This window comes from Chlorella variabilis, assembly GCF_000147415.1.
Source record: "Chlorella variabilis unplaced genomic scaffold CHLNCscaffold_11, whole genome shotgun sequence".
Lineage (NCBI taxonomy): Eukaryota > Viridiplantae > Chlorophyta > Trebouxiophyceae > Chlorellales > Chlorellaceae > Chlorella > Chlorella variabilis.
The window spans coordinates 1351751-1370915 of NW_005435077.1; the positions used below are offsets into that span (position 1 = coordinate 1351751).

At 70.4% G+C, this 19165-nt stretch overlaps 4 protein-coding genes across 4 annotated transcripts in view; 1 reads left to right on the forward strand and 3 right to left on the reverse strand.

Moving 5' to 3' along the window:
* Positions 1 to 507: 507 nt before the first annotated feature.
* Positions 508 to 1567, reverse strand: CHLNCDRAFT_134546 (expressed protein; the record flags this gene model as incomplete). The annotated part of the gene is made up of 4 exons (XM_005847453.1): positions 508 to 656; positions 830 to 917; positions 1062 to 1366; positions 1489 to 1567. The coding sequence occupies 4 exons, from the start codon at positions 1565 to 1567 to the stop codon at positions 508 to 510; spliced, it is 621 nt and encodes a 206-aa protein (XP_005847515.1).
* Positions 1568 to 2282: 715 nt separating this feature from the next.
* Positions 2283 to 5349, reverse strand: CHLNCDRAFT_134547 (hypothetical protein; the record flags this gene model as incomplete). The annotated part of the gene is made up of 8 exons (XM_005847454.1): positions 2283 to 2359; positions 2511 to 2603; positions 2890 to 3044; positions 3416 to 3505; positions 3645 to 3748; positions 4115 to 4300; positions 4730 to 4978; positions 5239 to 5349. The coding sequence occupies 8 exons, from the start codon at positions 5347 to 5349 to the stop codon at positions 2283 to 2285; spliced, it is 1065 nt and encodes a 354-aa protein (XP_005847516.1).
* Positions 5350 to 8546: 3197 nt separating this feature from the next.
* On the reverse strand, positions 8547 to 12469 carry CHLNCDRAFT_58003 (hypothetical protein). The gene is made up of 9 exons (XM_005847455.1): positions 11898 to 12469; positions 11495 to 11600; positions 11108 to 11257; positions 10747 to 10875; positions 10248 to 10549; positions 9703 to 10075; positions 9295 to 9408; positions 9028 to 9118; positions 8547 to 8757 (listed from the first exon to the last, which is right to left on the reverse strand). The coding sequence occupies exons 1-9, from the start codon at positions 12233 to 12235 to the stop codon at positions 8693 to 8695; spliced, it is 1668 nt and encodes a 555-aa protein (XP_005847517.1). The 5' UTR covers positions 12236 to 12469; the 3' UTR covers positions 8547 to 8692.
* Positions 12470 to 13122: 653 nt separating this feature from the next.
* Positions 13123 to 19165, forward strand: part of CHLNCDRAFT_134550 (hypothetical protein) — a gene marked incomplete at both ends in the record, with an annotated part of 9370 nt that continues 3327 nt past the window's right edge. Inside the window, 15 exons of the mRNA XM_005847281.1 lie at positions 13123 to 13191; positions 13306 to 13376; positions 13534 to 14381; positions 14452 to 14474; positions 14557 to 14911; positions 15164 to 15252; positions 15496 to 15602; positions 15821 to 16047; positions 16308 to 16466; positions 16827 to 16910; positions 17118 to 17244; positions 17560 to 17733; positions 18002 to 18134; positions 18502 to 18589; positions 18779 to 18867. Coding sequence (XP_005847343.1) covers positions 13123 to 13191; positions 13306 to 13376; positions 13534 to 14381; positions 14452 to 14474; positions 14557 to 14911; positions 15164 to 15252; positions 15496 to 15602; positions 15821 to 16047; positions 16308 to 16466; positions 16827 to 16910; positions 17118 to 17244; positions 17560 to 17733; positions 18002 to 18134; positions 18502 to 18589; positions 18779 to 18867 — 2643 coding nt within the window. The remainder of the gene's footprint in view (positions 13192 to 13305; positions 13377 to 13533; positions 14382 to 14451; positions 14475 to 14556; positions 14912 to 15163; positions 15253 to 15495; positions 15603 to 15820; positions 16048 to 16307; positions 16467 to 16826; positions 16911 to 17117; positions 17245 to 17559; positions 17734 to 18001; positions 18135 to 18501; positions 18590 to 18778; positions 18868 to 19165) is intronic.

A 19165-nucleotide genomic window follows, 5' to 3' on the forward strand; every position in this document is an offset into this window, starting at 1 on the left:
GCCGTCCAAACCCCTGGGCTCTGACTTTTGGTGCCGATGTCGATCAATGGAAATGACGCGTGGGGCGTCAGCTGGCGCACATAGGCTCCCGCCAAGCTGTCGCCGCCACGCTGTCGCCGCTTGTGCTTCCCTTTCGAGCTTGGCGCAGCATGAAGCGTGGGACCTGCTTCTGATGCATGCCGGGCTTATCATTGGTTCGTGTCGATCCAGTTTACACTGGGCATTAGGCGACAGGTTGAGCACTGGTGTGTGGGCGGGCAGGCGCACTCGGGCACCCGCTGCGGGCCAAGCAGGCAGCCGCCAGTCGGTGCTGGGGAGCAGAATGGAAGGTAGGAAACAACAACGCACAAAAGTGGAGAGGCGTCCGGCAGCGGCACCAGGACCAGCAGCTCATCCGGTCGCAGTGGCAGCAAGGGGTGGGGCCCCGGCATGCCAGCGCAAACCCGGGCTGACGACGGACGCCTGGCTGCCGGCCAGCGCCCAGCCGTCAGCACCCTGGCTCCGCTGTCAAGAGTTGTAGGGGTAGATCCTCCTGGGGGGCGTGGCGCCGTCGTCCACGAAGCCGGTGCCCACCAGGCGGCCGCCGGAGAGGTCCACCATCGCCGACACAAAGGCCAGGGCCGCCGCCGACTTGACCGCCGCGGGCAGCGAGCCGACTGCAGCAGGGGGGGCAGTCGCTGGTGGGCAGGGGCAGCAGGGGCGGCAGGAGCGGCAGGAGCGGAGTCACAGCAGGCGGCAGAGCCGATGGGCCCACAGTGGAACGGCACGCAGGGCCGGTGGGGAGGAGGGGCTGGCCAGCGGGCAGCAGGCTGCCGCAGCGGCGGCTCACTTCGCAGGCCCAGCGCCAAGCCAGCGGCGCCGCCCGCCAGCGATCCGTTCACCCAATCCTTCTTGCCCCGCGCACTCTCCGCAAAGCACTGCACAGGCAGAGGTGGGTAGCACAGCGGGGGCCAGCGCTGGTCGGCAGCGGGGGCGAGCCAGCGCCACTGCAGCGCCTGGCTGGCCTGCCTGCCCGCAGAGGTGGAGCCCAGCCGCAAGAAACCCTGGGTGCGGCGCCTCACGGGGCAATGCATGTCCAGGCAGCGCAGCCGCCCGCCCAGCACGTCTGGCGCTGGCTCGGAGCCAGTCCAGCCAGCACACATGCGCAGCAGCAGGCGGTGCACGCGGCGGCGGGCCACAGGGCCGGCCGACAGGCAGGGGCGCTGCGGGCTCACGTCGACTGCCGCAAAGGTGCCGCCCACCAGCGCCAGCGTGGAGCCGTGCTGCGCCATCTGCACCCCCGTGCGCACCAGCGCGGGCCACGGCTTGTCCCGCAGCACCACAGGGATGTCGCCCCAGTTGGAGGCCACCGCCCCAAACAGCGCGCCTGCGCCAGAGGTGGACACGGGCGGCGGCAGCGGTCGGCAGATACGGCGGCGGCGGCGGCAGACGGCACCACGCCGGCTGCAGCCTGGTGCCGTGCTGAGAGCGGCAGCAGGGGCGCCTCACCTGCCGCAAACCCCACGCCCACCGCCGTCCCTACTCGCGTGGGCCAGGCATCCGAGCGCTCCTCCAGTGGCAGGCTCATGCTGCTAAGCGCGCGGGCCAGCTGCAGCGGGCGGCGGGGTTGGGCAGGCGGTCAGCCGGCGCTGCGTGCGGCCGTCCCGTAGCCCGTAGCACTGCGGCGCTGCGCCATCGCAACCAACTGGGCTGCTGGGCGGGCCGGCAGCAGGCCATGAGGGCAGGAGAGTGCTGCCTGGAGTGGCACCTCCCCTGCGCAGGCACGCACTGGGCTGGGCTCCCCGGGTATGCTTGCAGCAGGGGGAGGGCGCCGCGAGCCTCAGTTGGCGCCGCAGCGGCCGGGTTTCAGAGCAGCAAGGGAGCCTCAAGACCCTGCTGCCGCAGAGGCTCCTGTGGATAGCTAACCTCTGGAGGGGGGATGGCTCAAGGTCTGCAGCGCCTCCCACCCTCGATCGAGGCGCGCCGGGCCCCGGAGGAAAAACTGCCAGCTCGTGAGAGCTGTTGCGGCCGTCTCGCACGCTTGAGTGGTGTTGCTGATCGGCAATTCGTCTTGCACAGGTCCCTTAGGGCGCCAGCGGATCGATCAGGCGGCCAACTCTCTCGCCCGCATGTCCCCACATGCTGCCGTTGCCTGGCGCCCTCTGCCTCGGTCTGATGACCAACGCAATGAAGCAACACAATGAAGCACTGTGGAGCCGAGCCGCACGCCGCCTCCTAACATCAACCTTCCCTGCCGCGGAAGCTGGCGGCGGCTCTAGATGCCCCCCGCTGCCTTCCCTATGCTACTCTGCAACGCCCTCGTCGCGGCACACCTCCCGCAGCGCCCCCGACTCGGTCTCAACCACCGGGCCGTAGATCGCTGCAGGCAGGAGGCAGGCAGGCAGCACGCCGCCAGGGGCGCAGGGAGGGCGGCGTCGGCGGTGGGGAGTCGGAGGCGCCGCCACCCGCCCCCACTCCCCGACTGCCCCATGTGTCCGATCACCAGCCACCCAGCCCCCAGCCAGCCTCACCCGTGGAGGGCTTGACCCTGTCGCTGCGCCGCAGCGCCGCCACGTCCTCCCTCACCGAGCTGTCCAGGCCGTAAATGGGGTGCATGTCGATGCCTGCGCCGCACCAGCGCAGCACACGTGGCATTTAGTTTTGGCATTCACTGCTCAGCGGGAGGGCAGCACAGCCCTCGCACCTCCCGCCTCGCAAGCGCACGAGCCTGCACCCACGCACCCGCGCCCCTTGCATGGAGCAGCAAGCACCAGGTGTGCAGCCAAGCGCCCTGCTGTCCGGCCAGGCAACGCGCCAGCCCGCCGGGGCGGCAGCCTGCCTGCACCTCAAAACGCAGCCGCCGCGGCCGTCAGGCCGGGCACCACAGCCTTGTCACCCATGCCCTCTCACCCCCAGTCTCCGCTCCCAGCAGCTGGTCCGCCTTTGCCTTGGCGTGCTCCGCGGCGGCGGCGGGGTTGAACAGCGCGGCGTGAGCGCCGCAGTCGGTGTGGTGGATGACCAGCACTGTGTCACAGCCCAGCACCTCCTGGCACACAATCAGCAACCTGCGGCAAGGGGCACGGCGCCACGTGAGGCTCCTCCTTCGGGACGGCACCGGTGCTGCAGCTTGGCTCTTCCTGGCAAGCAATCAGCGGCCTGCGCCGCAGTTGGCGGCGGCAGTGCAGGAGCACGGCGGGAGGGCAGCGCGAGAAAGGAGGGAAGGGTGTAGGGAGGCAGGGAGGCAGGATGGCTGGTGGTGGATCCAGGACTGCGGTAGAGGTGTGGGTGCTGGCTGGCTGGAGGGGCAGCGTCGGCAGGGCCCTGCTCCTGCCGCCAGGTATCAGCCTGTGCATTGATGCAGGCTGCGCCGCGGCGCATACGCTGTGCAGCGCGGTCCCCAGAGGTACCTTCCCCTTGGCCCTCCCCAACGCCACACCGAATCACGTCTTCTGTCACCCGCCCACCGCCGTTGCGGATCACTTCCGCCTCCCCCTGCTTCAGCCCCAGGAAATGCTCCGGCAGCAGCCTGCGGATGCAGGGCAGGGTACCAGAGCAGCAGGTGCAAAGAGGTCGCTGCGGCGGCGGAGCAGAGCGCTGACGAGGCGGCGGATGCTCTCGCCGCCGCTCTGCCTCGTCGCCCGCCAGCAGCCACGCTCTTGTCTCACCTGCTGTCCATGCAGGTGAGGACCACCAGCTTGCGGCTGACCCCCAGCTGCATGTCTGGCGTGTGCTCTCCGTTCTGCCGGTAGGCCCTGTTTGCCGCCAGGCACTGGTCCAAGGTGGGGGAGCCAGGCATGGCAAGCTGCCGGCAGTCCAAGGTCCGCAGAGCTTACAGGGTGGGGGCGGTCTGGAGGCACAGGCTAATGAGAGTGGCATTGGTCCAAAAGGCAAATCTATAGACTGTATAGATCTCGGAGAGGCATGGAAGAAAGACGCGCAGGACCCATGGGGGTGTTGCAGTGCAATCAATGTGCAGAATAAACAGCAGCGCAGCTTTGAATATAATAAACTGACTCATCTCAGGAACAAACGTGGCGCGCATCAGCATGCGGCAGGCCCCGGTGGCTGATGCGCAGCGCGGGGCGCCGGCGCCTCAACTCGAGCGCCCCGCCCAGCAGGCGCCGCATGCTGGCACAGGAGGGCCCTCGCCATTCAAGTGCATGGCGCTCTGGGCAGGTTCCTGCCGATGCCGCTCGAGCGCCGGGAACTCCAGCGGCGGGCGGGTGGCCACAAGCTGCCATGAGGTGAGGCGCTGGCCGGCCAGCAGCTGCGCCGCGTCCGGCACGTACACCTGCCCGGCGGTCGTGGGGCCGCCTGCCAGCTCGGCACAGGAAGGACGAGCGGCAGGGAGCTGGACAGCAAGCCGCCTCGCGCTGCGATTTGAAGGCAACCACCCAGATCAGCGCCAGCCTGGCTGCACACTCATGGGGGTGGGCATTGGCTGCACATGTTCCAAGCATCACGAGGCGGCAGCGAGGCAAGCGAGGAGGGGAGGCCGATGCAACGACACATCCAAGGGCGGCTTCAGGATAGGGCAGGGGCAACAGCCAGCGGGCTAGCCCTCCTCCTTCCCGCCCTCAAAACACCTCACCGACACAGATGCAGTGCTTACACAAGAAGGCTGGATGCAGGCAGAGCAGCGCCCCACAGTGACGCTGCGCCTGCCACCTCAAAAAGCAGCAGCAGTTCCCCGTCGCAAGTGTAACGTTTCTATCGCCGGCGCCTGCTCCCTGCCTGCTGCCGCCTCCACCTCCTGCTCCTCTGATGACGTGTGCAGCTGGTGGTGCTGCTGCAGGTCCAGCACCCCTGTGGGCGTGTCTGAAGCCGGCGCCTCATGAGGCCCCTTGGAAGTCGCTGCCGCCACAGCAACAGGTGGCTCTTGCTGCTGCCCAGGTGCCGCTGCCTCATCTGCCAGTTGCTCAGCCAGCACCCCCATTCTGCGGAAACTGTCGGTGACGGCTTGACCATGCCTTCTAAACAGCTCTTCCTCTGATGCCGCCTGCAGGACGGCAAGGCAGGACCGGCCATGCAACCACATCAGCAGGGCGCACACAGTTAGGGCAGGCATGCCGGCAAGCAGGCAACTTGGCGAGACAAGAGGAGGATTGCCACAAAAGCAGCGCCTGCAAGAGCCAAGACTCATTGCAAACAAGCTCCTGCATGTTGGCAGCTCCCTGCTGGCATGCTGTTGCAACAATACATCCCACTCGCAGCTCCCCCGCAGTCTGTGTATCCACAGACAAAGCAGCATACACTCACCACCTCTAGCTGCTTGTGGCAGGCCGCACACAAGTCGATGGCTGGCACGCCACGCATCTCCTGCAACACCTCTTCAGGCAGCTCTATGTGGGCCAGCTCCACAATCCTCATCGGGTGCTGCTCCAAGTATGCAGTCAGCTCCTCCTGCGCCTGCCGCTGCCGACTGCGATACCACGCGGCGCAGGCAGCGCACGAAGCCGCCACCCGTCGGCAGGCGTGCCTGGCGCCTGCGCAGCACGCTGACCAGCCCGCAGCTGCATGCCAGTCTCGAGAACTGCCCTCCATAGCGGTAGCAGCGAACTGCAGGTAACAAGAAAAAGCATAACTGCGAACAAGCTTTGGCGCTGCCGTTGTGGGCGGCCCTCCATGTCCGCGGCGCTGCCGTCGTGGGCAGCGGCGAGGTGCTGGCGCTCGCACCTCACATTCCTCGATGCCCAGTCGTACTTCTTGCATGCGTAGCTGGCGCACCCGCTCTGCGTCTCTCTGCCCTTCCGGCTTGAACCTCTCCTCGTTGAGCTCTCGGCGCACCCGATGACGCAATTCACGGTGCTGCTTGGTGCCTGGTGCAGGTGGAGTGTCCCAAAGGCCTGCAAGGGCGCTGCAGGCGTCCGCGAGCCACTGCATGGCCTGTGGGTTGCGCGTTGTGGGCTTGGCGGACCTTGTTTGCAGTCGGGGAGAGGAGGGCAGAAGGCTGGAGAGTCAGTCAGGCACAAACGCCACTCTAGAGGCTATGGCGGCGGCGCTGATGTGGCGCCGCCATCCCGCTCATGCTTTGCCCCTGCCTTCCCCGCAAGCGGGTCTGGGCACCCGCCGGGGATAGAGATGCTCTGTGTGCCGTCATGCCGCTCTTTCATGATGAAGGGGGGCCACACCCTCGGGCCGAGTCATCAGAGCCCCCCGCCGCCTGCCTGCGGCCGGGCTGCCGCGGTGCCATGCCCGCCTTCTGACGACCATGGAGCGCGAGGTCGAACACTCCATGGCTGCCAGGCGACGGCGGCGTGCTCGAGGTGAGCGTTGGCTGCTCCTCCCGCTTCTTGCGCCCGGCGCCCCACCTACACGCCGGGGCTCTGCCAGCCGCACCTACGTTGCCGCTGCAGCAGCCCAGTTGTGCACGCGCTTTTGTAGCTGCGCTTTTGTAGCTGCGCCTGATCCCAGGAGTCATCTTGCAGAAATGCAATCTCCACAGATGTGCGCACAGCTGCCACAGAGCCGGTACAGCATTCGGTTGCAGGCGGCGGCGAGCTGTACTTGGGCTCGTATGTCTTAGCGCGCGCCCCGTGTCGGGGAGCCCATTTTCAGGCCAATCCTGCTCCATGAGGCGCCCTGCCAGCCCCCCAAAGAGCCCCCCAGGGAGCGGGGCAGCTGGTCGAGTCTCAGACTGGTTCCCGGCTGGCCCTGAGGATGTCACTATTGGATCCTTGGAGTCGACATGGCTGTATTCGATGCAAAATGTTGCAGTTCTCAGCCCATGTGGGCGCTTCCAATGGTACTTTCCTCACAGGGTTTGCTTGAAGGTCAGTCAGACAGCGCGCTGGACACATCTTCTGACCACGCCACAGGCCCTCAGTTTGGCTGAGCCATCTTCCCTCTCACCGAGGAGGGGGACTTTCTCATATCCCCGAGCCTTCAAACAGTCAGTCAGTCGGTCAGCCCGAGCAAGACTGCCTGCTGCCGATCCTGCTGCTGCCTGGTGAGCTCCTTGGAGGCTTGGGAGGGGCTGTGCCTTGCCAGGGAGGCTGCCTGCTGCTGCCTGCTGGTGATAAGGGACCATTGCGCTCGCTCTTGTGGACTGCTGCGGCTGCCCAAGCCAGCAAAGCTGTTGGTGTGCACTGGGGAGGAGCTGAGTGCTCTGCTAGGCTTGGCGGCGGCGCCAGGGCTGCGCACGGTTGCGCAGCGGCGGGACCGCCCGCGGCGAGTGACAGCGCCTCGTTTTGTTTCCATCTCGATCACTCCTTGCCTCATGCGTTTTTGACTTGCTTGCAGGTTAAGATGGCCGGCGTTCAGCAGGTCCCTCCGGCAAACTTGCACTGCCAGCGGCAGAGGACGGCCCTCAGCCTCCACCGGCGCCGCCGCCACAGCAGCAGCCGCAGCTGCGCGCGGCCTTCCGCGCCATGGCGCCCGTCCTACTGCTTTCAGGATACATGGGTGGCATTGCAGGATATCACTTCCTGGGGGAGCAGCCTGAGGTGTGCGACCCGCCCACCACAGTCCCCGCCGCCCGCCCGCCTCCCACCTACATCGTGCTCTTTGTGGCTGGCGCGGGCGTGGGCGCGGTGTGCATGGCGAGCGCGGCGCTGAGGCTGGCAGCCCGCAGCCGGGGCCTGGCCCGCCAGTTTGGCATCACCATCCTGGCCTGCCTGGCCTGCCTGGCCACTTATTCTGGTCAGATGTTTTACTGCGCCCGCCACCCGCTGGACCTGTGGTCCCTCCTTCTCCCGCCTGCTCTGGCAGGTGAGACTGCCGGCCCCGCATGCGCCCCTAGAGGCAGTGCCAGCCAGCAGATGCACCAGCCTCACACGCCGTGCTGCTTGCCACTGCAGGTCTGGCCTGGGTGCTGGGCTGGGAGTGGCTGGGCGCAGCTGCCACTGCCGCATCCGCCACCTCCTGCACGATCACCCCCCTCTCCTCCAGCCTGTCTCTGGGCCCTGCTGCACTGGGCTTCATTGTGGCAGGCTTCCTCCTTGGCGTGGCCATCTGGCACGCCGGCGGCCTGCAGGCCCTGGAAGAGCAGCTGGGGCACCCGGGTGAGGCTGCCAGCTCAGCGGGCAGAGCCGCCGACTGGGTGCCGACGTGCACGATGCCCCACGCCCGCTCCTCGTGTCTGTTCGACTCACCACCACACACATGGCCCTGTCTGCCCTCTCCCCTGCAGTCCAGGATGTGGTGCCGCAGGCACCCGCGGCGCCGGCGGGCGAAGCCGCTCCTGCTGCTGCGGCCTAAAGGTGAGCGCCGTCAGCGTCCTTGCGAGTGCGCCCTGCTGCACAGCCGCAGCACAGTGCTGGATACACTCCTGGCAGTGGCGGCAGGTGGGTGCTGCCTCCACCCTGGCGCCACCCTAGCGCTGTCCACCTGTGCCAGCTTCTGGAGTTCATTGCTGGCTGCCGTGCGCTGCAGGCTGGGCGACTCCCACCGCCAGCAGCAGTTCAACGGTGGGGCACCCTACGCACAGCTTGCGGTAGCCGCCCTTTGTGTCTGAGCCTGCCATGGCTGAGCGCGGTGGCGGGACCAGGGGCGGCATCACAGGCTCAGCGTTCCAGCACCATTCAGCGCCTGCTCCCCCCCAGTCCTGAGGGTGTGAGAACCATTTACACATGTATGCATTGCGTGGGGGAAAACACGAGGGTAGTAAAACATGGGTAGCTGGCGGTGGCAGACAGCCGACTGGCGCTAGGGACTCAAACAACCAGGAAACAGACAACCAGAGGCAGGGTAGCGGAACGCGGCAGCCGGGCAGCTAGAGGAAGAGCTTCGAGTCAAAGGTGGACAGCACCACGCCAAACGCCTCCACCGCCGTCAGCACTGCAGAAGCAGGAGCAGCGCGGCGGCAGCAGCCAAGCGTTCACAGGGTGTCTCGGAGGGCGCGCAGGAGCCAGGCACGGCAGGCAGGCAGGCAGGCGCTGCCACACACCGCCCCTGCCCCGCGCCGGGCACACGCTGCCACAGCCATGACCGCCACAGAGCTCCCCTTCCTCGTCCCGCCTCTGGGGCTGGAGGCTGCTGCAAGCCGCCCAGCCACCGCACCTCCCACGCCGCACGCCGCAGGCCCCGCACCCAGCCTGGCCCTCCCACCTGTGGGGTTGAAGTCAAGGATGAATGCATCCTGCTCCGCCTTGCCAAACTGCATCACCACGCGCTCCCCAGGATCATCCCCGCGCACCAGCTGCAGGCGCAAGGGGGAGGGGAGCGGCCGGGGAAAGGGAGGGGGGGTGAGGGAGCAGGCAGGCGCGTGGGGCCAGCAGGCGGCGTGGCAGGGGTGGCTCCGCAGCAAGCGCGACCTGCAGCACAGCCCCGGCAGGGATTGTGGCGGTACCGCAGCGGTACCACGTCGGCACCCACCTGGAAGTTCTTCACGCTGGCCAGCTTCACCCGCCCCCGGAAGTTGAGGCACCAGCAGCGCAGCCCCTCGTTCCAGTGCGGCGCCTTGTTCTGCAGCACCACCGGCTGCAGGCCCTTCACACCACGCCACAGGGGAGCAAGGCGGGGCAGGGGGCAGGTTGAGACGTTGCCAGCAGGCAGCAAGGGAGGGGAGCGGGCGAGCGCGCGGAGGCGCAAAGGGCAGTACAGGAAGTTGCTGGGCAGCCGGGGCCAGCTGGAGTCCAGTCGCACGCACAAGGTGTGGCTGGCTGCTCTCCACCCATCCACGCAGCCTAAGGCTCCGGCAGGGCAGCGCAGTCATACACAGAACGAATGGCTGGCTGCTCTCCCTCCATCCGCACAGCTCACGGCCCAAGCCGTGCAGCGCACCTCGTCTGCAGGCACGGTCTTGTGCTGGCGCAGCAAGCGGCCCAGCTGCTGCCGGCCGCCGCCACGCCGCCCCAGCGACAGCAGGCGGCCCAGCCGGCCCGCGGCCGGTGCCGCCGCGGGCTCCTCACCGCCGCCGAGCGCAGGTGGCGGCTGGGGGCTGCCGTCTGCTGACCCTGCGCGGCTGCTGGAGGGAGACTGCGAGGCGCGGCGGGCGCTGGCGCTGCCGGAGGGTGCCAGGGCGCCGCCGGCACCAGCGCAGGCGCCGGTCGGCGGCGTGGCCGGCCGCAGCTCCAGCTCCGAGAAGCGGCGCGACAGCTGGGGCAGCTGCTGGTCGTAAAACAGGAGGCTGGGGTGGGGCAGCAGGACCCGCATCCTGCGAGGGGCGGGCGCCGGCAGCGGCAGCTTGGTTCTCCTCGCCAGGGCTCTGAGCATGGGGTGTTGTCCAGCATGCAGCAGGGTGTGCCCCGCAGTGTCCACCCCGCGGCAATGAAACGCGGCCCGTGCCGCTCGTACCGCCCGTACAGCCAATACACCGTACCGCCCACCTGCGCGGCTGCATGAAGCCCTTGACGCGGGCCTGGTACTGCAGATCTGCAAAGCAGTCCACCCCCAGCTGGTCCGGGCGGGGCAGCCCCTCCTGCGGCGCGTGCCGCCGCTGCGCCGCCACCGCGGCCGCCGCCACCGCCGCCGCCGCCTCGGCCGCCGCCTCCTCGCCCCAGCTGGACAGGCGGCAGGGGGCGCCGCGGCGCGCGGCGGCGCCGGCCTCGGCCGCGGCGGCGGCCTGGCAGCGGCTGCGGGAGGTGCCAGTAGGCTCAAGCTGCAGGTCTTCGGCCAGCGTAAGCTTGTACTGCAGGAAGGCAGTACAGGCAGGCAGGCAGAGCCATCAGAAGCGAGCGCCGCTGTTCCCTGCGGCCTGCCAGGCCAACAGCAGGTCTGGCAGCCGCCGAGCGGCCGCCGCTCCCTGGGGCGGATGCAGGCAGCCAGCTGAGCAGCGGCGAGCAGCAGAGGAACACAGCTGGGCAGCCGCCGCAGCAGCAGAAACACAGCTGAGCAGTGGCGCGCAGCAGGGGAGCCGGGGCTTGCCTGTGTGGCAAACATGTTGCAGCGCAGGCGGGCGCAGGGCGGGCCCTCGCAGCGGCTGTTGAGGAAGAGGTGCGTCTCGTCGCGTCCGCCCTGCACGCAGGGTGGCGGCACACAGCGTGTGTGTGGATCAGGCACAGCACAGGAGCAGGAGCGGCACTCTGGCGGAGCCAGGCGCGCCTGGCAGCAGCACGCGCTTGCCCTCTGCGAGCGGGCCGACTCTCCTAGCTGCCGCTGCAGCCGCCTGTGCCTCCCCGGGTTGGTCTTTTGTCTTTTGAGCTGGCCCCGGCAGGCGCCCCCTGCCTGCGCCTGCCCTGGCCCGCACCTGCTTGGCCGCCATGAGGAAGCGGGATCGCTGCGGCTGGCTGGCATCCTTCCCGATGTGGAAAGTGAAGCGCTTGCCCGAGGGGCCGTGCTCCCGCCGCACAAAGCACTTGAGAAGGCCGGAGCGGGAGCCGGTCACATTGCGGGGGCTCTGCGCGCGGCAAGGCAGAGGGGAGGGGAAGCGTGGGTGGGGGCGTGAGCGGCAGGGGAGCGCGCGCGGCGACGGCGGCGGTGTGAAGCTGCTGCTCCCCGTGCTGCCCAGCACCGCCAGGCGGCAGGCAGGGAGGCGCGGGAGGGAGACCGCCGCGCGACGCATCCGCAGCGGGGCAGGGGCGGCAGCAGGCGGGGGCAGGGGCGGCGGCGAGGTGGCGGGGCGGGGCGGGCTCACCAGGCAGAAGAGCTGGGTGGGGTGGCAGATGAGATGGGCCACCTCCCAGGGCCGGCTGAAGAACATGGCCTGGCCCAGACGCCGCCACTGTCGGTTCACGCCGCAGCTGCAGAGGGGGAGGCATGACGGTGAGTAGATGTGTGTGTGTGGGTGGGTGGGCGTGAGTGTGTAGAAGGGGCGACTCAGGGTGCGAGGCGCGCGGGGCGGCGCGAGGTGGGTGGTGCCCCTGGCAGCCTGTCTGGCCCGGGGGCGCCCCCCCCGCGGCAGCACACGGCTGCGCATGCCTCAAGTGCCCCAACCACCCCGGCGGCCTGGCGCCTTGTGCCGGCCCCGCCCTGGCGCGAGCCCCGCGGGGCCGCCAGCCCGCGCGTCCCGCCGCGGCCTGCCCCCAGGCGGCGCTCACATGGCAAAGTGGTGCCTGCGGTTGGTGCCGCGCAGGTGGGAGAAGACCTTCTCGAGGAGGTGCTCCGGCAGGCTGCCAAACGAGAAGTCGTCCAGAGGCTCGGCGGCGCCGCCGTCGTACGAAGCGTCGTCTACCTCGTCGTCGTCGTCAGGGGCCTGCGCCACGGGGCGCTCCTCGGCGACCGCCTGTGCCCCGCGCAGCGCGCGGCGCAGCCAGGCGGCCGGTCCGGCGCGGCGCCGGCAGGCGGCGTCCTGCCGCGGGCTGGCGCCCTCGCCGCCGGGGCTGGCGGCGCTGCTGCCGAGGGCGGGGTCGCTGGCGGCGGCTGCTACGGCAGCCATGGGCGCCAGGGGGCGGGCGGGCTGCCAGCGAGGGGGTCGAGTGGGAGGGGCCAATTGCGGGGCAGCGCCAGGAGGCTCCCCGCGGCCTGTGCAGGCTGCAGAGCACTGGTGCAGTCGGGGGTCAGGCTGTGGGCCGCGCCAGGAGGCTCGGAGCACAGCTCCCAACCCTGCCCTTGGGGTGAAGCGAGGGGTGCGTTCAGGGGGCAGCTGGGCGATCACGGCGTTGCTTTCACGAGTCCCAAATCGGCTGTAAGCCATGGCGGGGAGACTGCGCCCTGAGATGCATGGGGCTGCACTGCTGGCAGGAACGCAGGCGGAGGGTCCCGTTGCACGGTCTGAGCGGGTCACTGGTTTGCTCATAGGACCTGTGATTCATTTGGATTGCGCAGGCCCGTTTCGACGACAACTCGCTTTGAGCCATCTCGGGCGCACACGGTGAGAGGCAGTACTCGTGCCTCTGAGGCTGCAGCGCAGCCCTGATGTTGCATGCACCCGCCTGCAGTGCCGCCTCCCGGATCAGCGACTGGGCCCAACAGCATCGCCGCTTTCTGCCTCTTCTTCCTGCTTGCGGCACTGCCGGCTGGCGGCCATCGCTGCTGTTGTGCACAGCATGCCCTCCTGCCGCGCGCGCAGCCCGGGAGCCCCGCACTGCGCCGCCGCCGCTCCCACCCGCCGCCGCCACCCGCCCGCGGCCGGGACGCCAGGTGGCGGATCGAGCGCCAGTTGCCCGCCCTGATTCAACACCTTGCGCACGCGCCCGTATCCTGCAGGGGGCCAAGGCAATTCAACAAGCGAGGCAGTTTTAGGGCAGCCAGAGCATCGGCAGGACCACAGCAGTCCCTCCTGCAGGCTTCTCGCGCCCCCACCCACACCCCTCAGGCGGTGGCATGGAGCTGCGGCGCAAGAGCAGCAGCCGGGGGCTGCCCCCCGCGGTGGCCGCCGTGGTGGCGGCAGCGGTGAGCCTCCCACGCGCCGTGCAGCCGGCGGCGGCGGCTCCTCGGCGCGGTGTCCTGCTCAGCGCGCCGCCCACACTCGGCGCCGCCATGCCTCGTCCCGCCTGCCCGCCGCAGGACTCTCTGCGCCTATGTGACGCCATCCGCTCCGCCGCCGCCGAGGTGCCCACGTGCCGGCGGGACTGCAGGTGGGTGCTGGGCGGTACCGCTGCGGACTGGCGGCTGGGTGGTGGACAGCTGCCCGCCAGGCGCGTGCCCGCCGCTGCTCACTCTCCTGCCGCCCAACTTGCCTGCGAGCCCGGGGCCCGGCCTGGCCTGCCCTCGCCTCCGCTGCCGCCCCCCCAGGACACTGGCCCGCTTTGTGGGCAAGGTGATGCTGGTGATTGAGGCGCTGCACCCAGCCATGGAGCAGCAGCAGGCAGCGGCCAGGGAGGCGGCCGCGGCGGCGGCGGCGGCCTGCGGCGCGGGCCAGCCGCCGACGCCGCCTTCCGCGGCGGCCGCCGACGCCGCCTGCTCGCCGCTGCCGAGCCAGCCGCAGCGGCAGGACCCCGCGGCTGCGGGCGCCGCGGCGGCGGCGGCGGCGCAGCAGCAGCCGGCGCTGCCGCCCGATGCGCTGCTGGTGGCGTGGGCCGAGGCGGCGGGCGACGTGCGAGAGGCTCTGTCTGCTGCCTCAGACCTGGTGGCGGCCTGCGGGGCCATGGGCAGGCTTCAGGCGGTACTGGAGGCCGAAGAGATGCGGCGCCGGTTTGCGGCGGCGGCCGCCGACCTTGGCCTGGCGCTGTCGGGGTTGCACGCGCTGCAGGCGGCGGCGCCTGCTGATGTGGCCGAGGACGTGGCGACAGCTCAGCGCCAGCTGGCGGCCCTCCGCTTCTCGCCCAGCAGCCAGGCCGAGACGCTGGCGGGCGCGCTGCTGCGCGGCGCCACGCTGCAGTGCGTCGCGCCGGACGGCGGCGGCGGCGCCAGCGGCGGCGCCAGCGGCGGCGGCGGCGGCGGCGGCGGAGGCCAGCTGGCGCCGCTGCTTCTCGAGGCGCTGTCGCTGGCCGGGCTGGAGGCGTCTGCCGCCGCGGCGGACGGCCTGCCCTGGCCGCAGCCGCCGGCGTGGCTGGAGTTTGAGGTGCGGCGCATGCGGGACGGAGCGGCGGCTGCGGCGGCGGCGGGGGACGCGATCACCGAGTTCTTCTACACCCAGGCGAGTGGGTAGAAAGAAAGAAGCGGAGTGGTGGCGGCGCCGCTGCTGCTGTGTCCTGCCGTGCCGTGCTGCAGCCTGCAGCCTGCTTCGGATGATGGTATGATGATGAGGATGGTATCCTGGCAATCAGCAGCGTCGCGGGCGTGAGGGAGGAGAGCCTTGCTGTGCCTGCATTGCAGGTGGTCCTGTCCCTGCTGGCGCACATGTGCGGGGCATGGAGCCCCGAGCGGCAGCTGGCGGCGCACGCGGCGCCGGCGCCCAACGGCGTCCACGCCGCATCCTCCGCGCCGGGAGCGGCGGCAGCTGCGGCAGCTGGGGGCGACCCGAAGCAGCAGCAGCAGCAGCAGCAGCAGCAGCAGGAGGGCGTGGGCGAGGGCGAGGAGGAGGGCGGCAGCCTGGCGGCCCGCCTGTACCACCACTTGGCTGCTTGGTCACACGAGGGCAGCTGGGGCCGGCAGCAGCAGCAGCAGGAGCGGCGCCTAGGCGTGCCGCCGCTGCCGGCCAGCGCTCTTGTGGTGCTCGACAGCCTGACAGGTGCGGGGCGCCTGCCTGCCCGCCCGCTCGCTCCTGTGTGCCTGCTTGCCTACGGTGCCGGGCTGCCGAGGCTCCCCCCTGCTCACTCGCCCATCCACCGACCGCCTCCCATGCCTGCCGGGGCGCTAAGCACACCTCCACACACCCATTCCTCTAAAGCACCACGCGACCATCTGGTGCCCACCCCACCCACACCACCTCTGCCACACACACACACACACACACCTGGCCCCCTGCTGTGCCCTGCTGCAGAGGACACGCTGGCGTCCCTGTTGGCAGCCATCAGGGCGCAGGGCGGCCACCCGCTGCGCTCCATCGACCTCTCGGACCGAGCCACTCTGGTGGGTGTGCCCGCTCCCCTCCCCCCAGCCCTCCCAGCCCACCGCCTGCCCCCTGGCTGCGCCCTCGCTCTCGCCCCGTGCCTCCCCGACTGCGCCCTCGCTCTCGCCCCGCGCCTCCCCGACTGCGCTGCATGCACGGGACACGGGGAGCGCGCCTCTGCTGGCTCTCCCCGACTAGCGCTGAGCTCCATCAGCTGGGCTGTAAAGCGACCCCTCCTCCGCCTCCCCCTCTGCCCGGCGCAGGTCGCCGCGCTGCAAGCCCCCTCTGAGCTCTCCCAGTTTGCGGCGGCCCTGCTGATCGAGCAGCTGGTGGAAGGCGGCAGCGAGGCGGACCGGGAGCAGCTGGTGGAGTGAGCGCCCTGGGGCAGAGCACTGCTTTCCAGATAGCTCGTGTTTGGATGCATGCGGCAGCGGTGGTCTCTGGTCGCCCCCACCGACGGCTGGTTCCCGGGAACACAGTGGAGGCGGCACGGGTCGCCTCCGCCTCCCTAAATGCCTCTGCTGCTGCTGCTGCTGCTGCTGCTGCTGACCCGGCTGCCGCGCGGCCCCCCGGTTCCCGTGCCCGCAGGCTGGGCGCGGTGCCCCGGCTGCTGGAGGTCATGCGGACCACGCGGCAGCCCGCGCTGCGCGCCGCGTCTGCCACGGCGATGCGGCACTGGGCGAGGGACGGCGCCATGCGCAAGACGCTGGCCGCCGCCGGCGCCATCCCCACCCTGTCGCTGCTGCTGCAGTGCCCCAGCACCAGCGCGCGGCAGGCCGCCGCCCGCGCCATCTCCAACCTCGTCGTGCACAGCGGTGAGGGGGGTGAGGGGCGGGGCAGGGCAGGGCAGCGCAGCGCAGGGCAGGGCTCTCACCGGCACGGGCGTGCACTTGCCTGCTTGGTGCAGCTGCAGCCAGCAGCAACAGCCAGCAGCAGCAGCAGCAGCAGCACTAGCGCCACACGGCCACACCGCCACCATCCAGCCACCACGCACACGCATCCCATGATTGCCGCCGCCGCCGACGCCCTCCCATCCGCCTGCACCCCGCTCCTGCGCCCCGCTCCTTTCCCGCAGAGGCCAACAAGATAGAGGCAGCCAAGTTTGGCGCCATCCATAGCCTGGCCCGCATGCTGGAAGCCAAGGACGCGCCGCTGCTGCAGGAGGCGGCGGCGGCGGCGCTGGCCAACCTGGCGGCCAACAGCGGCGAGGCGCAGAGCCTGATCGCCAGCGCGGGTGCGGCGAGCTGCTCGGCGGGCGTGTGTGGGTGGGCGTGTGTGGGTGGGCATGTTTGGTTGGGAGTGTGTGGGTGGGTTGTGTGTGGTTGGGCGTGTGCGGGGTGGGCCGTGCTGGGCGGATGCGAGCGGTCTGGCTGGGGTGGAGGCTGCAGGGCGGAGCGGCATCCCGGGTGTGTGCCGTCCGCGGTGGGTGGGTGGAGGTGGGGACGGCGGGGATAGCTCTGCAGACACTCACACAGCACAGGTTCAGCCGCCAGCCAGGCACTCGTGATGTCAACATGCCTGTGCCCGCCAGCTGCCCCTCGTCCCTCCCCCAACCTACCCCACCCCACCCCACCCCCCGCCGGCTGCCGTGCAGGCACCATCCCGCCGCTGGTGGAGGTGCTGCGCAGCGGCACGACTGCCGCCAAGCAGCACTCGGCCCGCGCGCTGCGCAACCTGGGTGGGAGGGCGCGGCCCGCCTGCCGTGCTCCTCTGCCTGCCTGCCTGCCTGCCTGCCTGCCTGCCTTGCTGGCTGGCTGGCTGTGTTGGCTGGCTGGAACCTCTGGCGTATGCGTTTCTCGTGCCGCCGCCTTCCCCTCGCCTCCCCTCTACATGCACCCCCCTGCCTCCCTCCCACTCACCTGCCCACACACCCCCTTGCCTGCAGCCGGGCGTGACACGCAGAACAAGCTGCGCACGGTGGAGGCCGGCGCCATCCCGCTGCTGGTGGCGCTGATGGCAGCGGAAGGGGACGCCGGCCACGCCTCGCGTCAGGCGGCGGCGAGCGCGCTGAGGTGGCGCCACGCTGCGCCCGCTGTGCCTGCGCTGCCCGTCGTGCCCGCTGCCTGCCTGTTCATCGCCTATGGTGACCATACCCTGCCTGGCCGCCTCCTGCCCTCGCGCGGGGCAGTGGGACAGTGCGCGTAATGCTGCCTGCCGCTGCCGCGCCTGCTGCCGGGCTGCTGGTGCTGCCGCCGGGATAGGTTGGAGCCAGCGGCGTCCTCGCCTGCCGCTCCTCAGCCACCAGGCCTCCACCCCCGGGGCCTTGCACCCCCTTGTACCCCCTTGTACCTCCTTGTACCTCCTTGCACCCCCGCCCGCCCCCGCAGCAACATCGCCTGCAACTGCGAGCAGGCGCAGCAGGAGATTGTGGCGGCGGGCGCGCTGCCCGTGCTGTGCGACCTGCTGCTGCCGTCCTGCGCCTGCGGCACGGCGGTGCGCGAGGCCGCCGCCTGGACACTCTCCAACCTGGCCTGCTCGGCGGACGTGCGGGCGCATCTGAGGTGAGGCCGGGCCGCATCTGCGCGGCGCGGCGCGGCCCCTGCCTGCCCGCCTGCCTGCCTTGCCTGCCTGCCTGCGCGGTTGGGTAAGCAGGCAGCGGGATGCGAGAGTGAGGGCAGCGGCGGGCAGGCAGCACGGGGCGGAGGGCGGGCCAGCGGAAACAGAACACTCCTCATTCAAGCAGCAGAGCACACGCGCCACACCCACACCACATACCTGCGACCCCGCGCCCCGCGACCCATCCCCCCTTCCTGCCTCTGCCCCTTGCAGCAAGGACCCGTCCCTGCTGGAGGGCGTGGTGGCGGGCCTGGTGGAGCTGCTGCGTTCGCCCGCCGACTCGGCGGGGCAGGCCGCCGCCCGCGCCATCAAAAACATGTCGGCGGGGCACCACAACAACAACAAGGTGGGCCGCGTGTGTGTGTGTGGGTGGGTGGGGGTGTGTGTTGGGGAGTTTGTACCTGTGGTATAGTCTAGACCGCTCCCATGTATGTGGTGTTGGTGTGTGCGAGTGTGTGTGTGGGTATGTGTGTGTGTGTGGCCCCGTGTGTGTGGCTGTGTGTTAGTCCAGACCGCTCCCGTACCCCCAAGCAGGCGCCGGTTTCTGCCAAGCGCGCCGTGCGTCGGCTGCGCGGCCCCCGCCGCTGCCCTCCTCCCTTCCTTGCTCCCCTCCTCCCCGACCCCTGCTGCGCCGCCCTGTTGCCACAACTTCCCTCCCTTCCTCCCTCCCCGAATCGCCTGCCTGCCCCTACCCTCCCGCCTGTACCGCACAGGTAAAGATAGCCGAGGCCGGAGCCATCCCGCCCCTGGTCTCCCTGCTGCGCTCTCCCAAGGATGCCACCCGCAAGGCCGCCGCCTCAGGTGGGCACGGCGCCCCGGCCGCCCCGGCGGGCGCCGGGCTGGCGGAGAGGCGGGCAGGGAGGCGGGCGGGCACGGCGCCTGCCTCTCTGCCGGGGTTTTGCAGCGCCCTGCCCCCGCTTTCCTCATGGCAAGCTGTGGCCTTCCTCACTGGTACTGCCCCGACCCTCTACCTGTACCACCTGGGCGCAGCCCTGTGGAACCTGGCGTACCGCAACAACCCCAACCGCCAGGAAATTGTGCGGGCGGGCGCCATACCGCTGCTGGTCCAGCTGCTCACGGTGCGTGTGCCACTGCTTCTGCGTGTGGTGTGCGTGCGCGGTGCCGAGGGCAGGGCGCCCGGTGGGCCGGCCGGCGAGGCAGGGCCGCCAGCCTGCCTGCCCGCCCGCCAGCCCGCCTGCCTGTTGCCGTGCGCTCTCGGCAGCGGCGCGGCGCAGGCGTCAGCTCTGCCCCGTCGGTGCGCCCAGCATCACCCTCCCCTGCGCCGCCTCCCTCCCTGCCCCGGCCCTCCCTCCCTCCCGCCTCCCCTCTGCAGCCCGGCAACAGCGAGGGGTGCCGCCAGGAGGCGGCGCGGGCTCT

Bases quoted from the DNA above. Each gene is read 5' to 3' on its own strand.
- CHLNCDRAFT_58003 (XM_005847455.1), bottom strand. From the start codon at position 12,235: ATGGCTGCCGTAGCAGCCGCCGCCAGCGACCCCGCCCTCGGCAGCAGC. The intron at 10,076-10,247 runs GTGGGCGGTACG...CGCCCCTCGCAG, and splicing joins GGCTTCATGCAGCCGCGCAG to GATGCGGGTCCTGCTGCCCC. The intron at 9,409-9,702 runs GTGCGCTGCACG...CGTGGTGTGAAG, and splicing joins AGACCGTGCCTGCAGACGAG to GGCCTGCAGCCGGTGGTGCT.